The sequence below is a fragment of the Papilio machaon genome, chromosome W (assembly GCF_912999745.1).
Source record: "Papilio machaon chromosome W, ilPapMach1.1, whole genome shotgun sequence".
Classification (NCBI taxonomy): domain Eukaryota; kingdom Metazoa; phylum Arthropoda; class Insecta; order Lepidoptera; family Papilionidae; genus Papilio; species Papilio machaon.
The window spans coordinates 2,510,131-2,515,863 of NC_060015.1; the positions used below are offsets into that span (position 1 = coordinate 2,510,131).

At 41.5% G+C, this 5,733-nt stretch overlaps 1 protein-coding gene across 1 annotated transcript; it reads right to left on the minus strand.

The window, feature by feature from the left end:
• Nucleotides 1-269: 269 nt before the first annotated feature.
• Nucleotides 270-4,118, minus strand: LOC123722887 (uncharacterized protein K02A2.6-like). Its single transcript, XM_045685452.1, has 4 exons — nucleotides 3,677-4,118; nucleotides 2,693-3,097; nucleotides 2,300-2,443; nucleotides 270-2,197 (listed from the first exon to the last, which is right to left on the minus strand). The coding sequence occupies exons 1-4, from the start codon at nucleotides 4,116-4,118 to the stop codon at nucleotides 270-272; spliced, it is 2,919 nt and encodes a 972-aa protein (XP_045541408.1).
• Between the last annotated feature and the right edge of the window lie 1,615 nt (nucleotides 4,119-5,733).

Genomic DNA, 5,733 nt, shown 5'->3' on the forward strand with positions numbered 1-5,733 from the left:
CTAAATAAACTTACAGATTTTTTTTTTTTTTTTTAAATGCATTTTAACAAGTTTAACTTACATCTACTATTTTCTTCCTCCACCAAGTGAAACTAATTATTCATCTTACATCATATAACTTACTTTATGTTGATATTAATTTTAATATTAATTATTACATTTTACTAATATCTAACAAAAAGCTTGTTTAATCAAACGACAAGAAAACCAAAGGAAATGCGATAAATGTGACCAAGTGCTGTAACGATTTTTTTTTTTTTTACTTGACCTTACTCCATCCCTTTCCTTCGCCATTCGCGACGAAGCGCTCTTTTTGCCCTCTCATTTAATTCTCCGGATAACGTGCTCACCTGGTTGGAACTTCCGGGAACCGCCCAGGTGGTATCTTCAGCCTCCGCTGGCCCTACAGCCTCAGTGGTCGGCGCCGACGCAGTGCCTGTGTCACTGTCGGGCTGCGGCTGAGCCGTCGTGTACGTATCGTAATCAATATCGAAAGTATCACCTTCATAATTGTTATTTCTATTCCGCGGTCTCGTGTTGACGTACTCATCCATGTTACTATAATTATCCGATTCGTTTTCTATGTCCCATGAGAACCTATTGTTACTCCGAGGTAAAATTTGGTCCGTGTGCCTACGGTATACATCCCCATCATTATTCATAATTTTATACGACACCGGACCGGTTTGTTGTAAAATTTTCCCTTCGACCCACTTATGCTTATTAGTTGAATAATTTCTAGATAATATTTTATCCCCTACCTTAAAGTTTCTAGCGAGTCCCGAGGAGTTGAGTACTTGTTTGTCCTGCGCTTCCTCGACTATTTTTGCGGTGCTCGGGCGCATCACGTCTAGCCTGTTACGCAACCGATGTCCGAGGAGCGCCACCGCGGGCGCAACCCCTGTTGTTGCATGTTCACAATTTCTATACTGCATTAGAAACCGATATAAACTAGTATGGATGTCCCTACCTTCTATAACGGCTTTCTTAATAGTTTTTTTTACTATTTTAACACAGTTCTCGGCTGCACCGTTACCTTGCGGTCTATAGGGCGAAGAAGTTATGTGACGTATCATATTTCTATCACAAAATTCCCTAAATTCCGCGCTTTGAAACGGAGGCCCGTTATCCGTAACGAGCTTTTCCGGTAGGCCGAACCTCGCAAATAAACTTCTAAGAAATTTTATGGTGTGATACGCCGATGTGCTACGTATTTCCTCCGCCTCGAGCCACTTACTATGGGCATCCACTAGGATAATATAATACTTGCCGTGCAGCTGCGCAAAGTCAGCGTGCAGTCGCTGCCAAGGCGCGGCGGGAAACTCCCAGGGATGGAGGACGGCGCGCGGGGGGGCGTCGCGTACGCTGCGACACGCCTCGCACTTGTTTCCTATCAACTCGATATCTTTATCGAGTGCCGGCCAATAAACATAATTCCTAGCGATGGACTTCATTTTTACAATGCCTAAATGACCATCGTGAATTTCTAACAGCACGCGTTTTTGTAATGTTTGCGGTATCACCAGACGATATTTATACAAAATACAGCCGTGATCAATATTCAAATCTGCACGTCTGACATAAAAAGCCTTTTCATCATCTGAACACTTTCCCGGCCAGCCAAACATAATATATCCAAAAATTCTACTTAACAATTTATCTTTAGTTGTTGCTAATGCTATTTCTTTAAAATTAACTGGTAAAGTTTCATCAACGTACATTAAATAATGTTTATCCGGCGCACTCGATGCGCCGCCGCTGCCGTCTCCCTCTAGCGGCAAGCGCGACAACGCGTCCGCGTTGCCGTTGCACTTTGATTTTACAAAATCAATATTAAAATCGTACGCGGCTAGTTTGGCGGCCCAACGTTGTAGCCGACTCGCCGCAGTCTGTGGAATACAGCCTTTAGGTCCAAAAATATATACCAATGGTTTGTGATCAGTTTTTAACGTGAATTTCCTGCCGAATAAATATTGATGATGTTTTTGCACTCCGTACATAATAGCGAGCGCCTCTTTGTCTAATTGACTGTAATTCTTTTCGGCGTCGGAAAGCGTCCTGGAGGCGCAGCTTATAGGGCGCTCGGAACCGTCGGGGAAGGTGTGCGCGAGCACCGCGCCCACGCCGTACGCGCTGCTGTCCACCGACAGCACCACCGGAAGTTCCGCCTCGTAGTGACACAACACCTTGTCGCTAGCTAAAATGTTTTTTATTTTTCTGAATGCGATTTCACAATTTGTATTCCAATACCACGACTGATTTTTTTTTAACAAGGCATATAAGGGATGGAGTAATGTACTTAAATTAGGAACGAATTTGCCATAATAATTAACTAATCCTAAAAATGCCTTTAATTGAGTCACGTTCATCGGTTCCGGAGCCTTCACGATCGCATCAACCTTGGCCATGTCCGGATGTAAACCGTGCCTATCAATAATAAAGCCTAAATACGATACACTCTCTTGTAAAAAATTACATTTATTCAACTTAACAGTAAGACCCATGTTTGCCAACCTTTCTATTACCGCTCTCAGATTTTTTTTATGCGTCTCCCTATCTTTTCCTGTAACACAAATATCATCTAGGAACACTACAGTATTCGGTAAGCCCCTAAGGGTCTCCTCCATAATTTTTTGAAACATTTGTGGAATGCAATTTAAACCATAGGGAGTACGCTTAAATACATAAGTACCAACGTGTGTGGTGATGGCCGTGCACGCCTGCGAATCGGGGTGGAGAGGTACTTGCATATACGCGGTTGTCAGATCTATTTTTGAAAACTCCTGCCCACCGCTTAGGGCCGCAAACAGTTCCTCTATTCGCGGAAGCGGATATTGATCAATTTTTAATTTCGGATTTATTGTAGATTTGTAATCGCCGCATATGCGGATGTCCCCGGATGGTTTAATGATAGGTACTATAGGTGTACCATAATCGGAATGTTCAACTTGATAAATCGATCCCTCTTTTTCTAGACGATTTATTTCCCTCTCCACCGCGGTGCGCAATGCGAGCGGTACGGGCCGCGCGCGTAAGTAAACCGGTTTGTTATCAGTCAATTGCAAGCGAAACTGTTTTTTACATTCACCTAACTTATCTGTAAAGACGTTAGGATAATTATTTTTTAAATCTTCAATGAACCGATTTCGCTGCTCGTTAACATCAAGTGAAATATTATTAATACACAATCCATTTATATTAAATCTTTGAATCCAATTTCTACCTAACAAAGGACGACTACCATTCTTGATTACGTACAGTTGTAAATTATCTTGAAAATTATCATCAATCGACGCGTTTACTACAATATATCCAATCGTTTCTATACGCGACCCGGAATACGAACATAACTTAATCGAATCCTTAAGAATTTTATAGTTGGAAAAAAATCGCTTGTAACAATTCTCATTAATTGCCGAAATCTTACTTCCAGTGTCTAGTTCACATTTTAACATTACATCACCAACCTTAACGTCTATAAAGTAAGGCTTATCTCCGCAAGAAACCGCACAAATATTATACATTTCACAGTCGGAGTCCTCCTCCACAAAATTGTGTCGCGTGCCGGCTGTTCTACTATTCGACGCTTTGCACATTATTTTTAAATGCCCTTTTACATTACATTGGCCACACGTATATTGCTTAAAACGACACTTATCTGCACGATGTGGTTTACCACATCTCCAACACGGCGGTTGCGCCGCAGCCGGTCGCGCCGCCACGGCCGGCCCGCTGCGCAGCGCGTGCAACGGCTCGCCGCCCGCCTGTGAAACGCCGCCGCTTGCGCCCGCGCTGACCGCCGTCACCGCCGCCGCCACGTCGTCGCCGAGGTCCCTGGAGCGCACAGCACCGCTCACGCTGACGCGGCCGCTCACCCGCTCCACATGCTTCTCCGTGGCTTCCAAATTTAGAGCTAGCTCCACCGCCCGTTTATAGGTTAATTTCGCATCAAATAGCAATCGTGATTTAATCTCCGTGCTCCGCAAGCCCGTGACGAATTGCTCACATAAGTTTTCTTCTAAATTCTGGGCAAAATTGCATGACGAAGCTAAATGTTTTAACTGTTGCAAAAATTCGCCGATGCTTTCTTCTGCCTTTTGCCGTCGTTGTCGAAACATTTCCCTTTCGGCGTACACCGAACGTTGCGGTTCTACGTGACTTTTTACAATTTGCACTAACTGTTCGAAAGTTTTATCCTCCGGTCTATCAGGTGCACACAAGTCACACATCAAATTATATGTACGATCGCCTACTAAAGTCACCAACGTGGCGACCCGATGCGTCTCCTTTATGTCATTTAGGAAAATAAATTGTTCTACACGTCGCACATATGTTGTCCATTGTCCACAAAACAAATCGAACGGTTCGATTTTACCAAATGGCATGTTAACACTTTTAACTAATTACTTCGCACGCGTACAATATAAAAAAAATAACCCGCCTCGTCGCCAGTGTAAGATACGTCAATAAAACACTGCGGTCGGATGCCAACTCATTTATTACTTTTTCATAAGTACCTTCAATATACTACAAACAGGACACTAGAAAATGACATTTAAGAATCCACACAGGTGAAAAACCATACTCATGTCACTTGTGTGAGTACACATGTACAGTCAATAGCAGTTTAAAAAAACATATGAGAACACACACAGGTGAATAATAGTACTCTTGTCACTTGTGTGGATATAAATGTACTCAAACGGGGAAATTAAAATTACATTTAAGAACCCACACAGGTGAAAAACCATACTCATGTCACTTGTGTAAATAAAAAGGCACGCAACAGCACACTAGAAAATTACATTTAAGAATCCACACAGGTGAAAAACCAAATATACTCATGTCACTTGTGTGAATACAAATGTACTCAAACGGGGAAATTAAAATTACATTTAAGAACCCACACAGGTGAAAAACCATACTCATGTCACTTGTGTAAATAAAAAGGCACGCAACAGGACACTAGAAAATTACATTTAAGAATCCACACAGGTGAAAAACCAAATATACTCATGTCACTTGTGTGAATACAAATGTACTCAAACGGGGAAATTAAAATTACATTTAAGAACCCACACAGGTGAAAAACCATACTCATGTCACTTGTGTAAATAAAAAGGCACGCAACAGGACACTAGAAAATTACATTTAAGAATCCACACAGGTGAAAAACCAAATATACTCATGTCACTTGTGTGAATACAAATGTACTCAAACGGGGAAATTAAAATTACATTTAAGAACCCACACAGGTGAAAAACCATACTCATGTCACTTGTGTGAATAAAAAGGCACGCAACAGGACACTAGAAAATGACATTTAAGAATCCACACAGGTGAAAAACCATACTCATGTCACTTGTGTGAGTACACATGTACAGTCAATAGCAGTTTAAAAAAACATATGAGAACACACACAGGTGAATAATAGTACTCTTGTCACTTGTGTGGATATAAATGTACTCAAACGGGGAAATTAAAATTACATTTAAGAACCCACACAGGTGAAAAACCATACTCATGTCACTTGTGTAAATAAAAAGGCACGCAACAGGACACTAGAAAATTACATTTAAGAATCCACACAGGTGAAAAACCAAATATACTCATGTCACTTGTGTGAATACAAATGTACTCAAACGGGGAAATTAAAATTACATTTAAGAACCCACACAGGTGAAAAACCATACTCATGTCACTTGTGTGAATAAAAAGGCACGCAACAGGACA

Coding starts and splice junctions, on each gene's coding strand:
- LOC123722887 (XM_045685452.1), bottom strand. CDS start 4,118: ATGTTTCGACAACGACGGCAAAAGGCAGAAGAAAGCATCGGCGAATTT. Junction 3,098..3,676: donor ACCGCCGTGTTGGAGATGTG/GTAAACCACATC, acceptor ACGTCTTTACAG/ATAAGTTAGGTGAATGTAAA. Junction 2,444..2,692: donor GGCCATCACCACACACGTTG/GTACTTATGTAT, acceptor TATCGTATTTAG/GCTTTATTATTGATAGGCAC.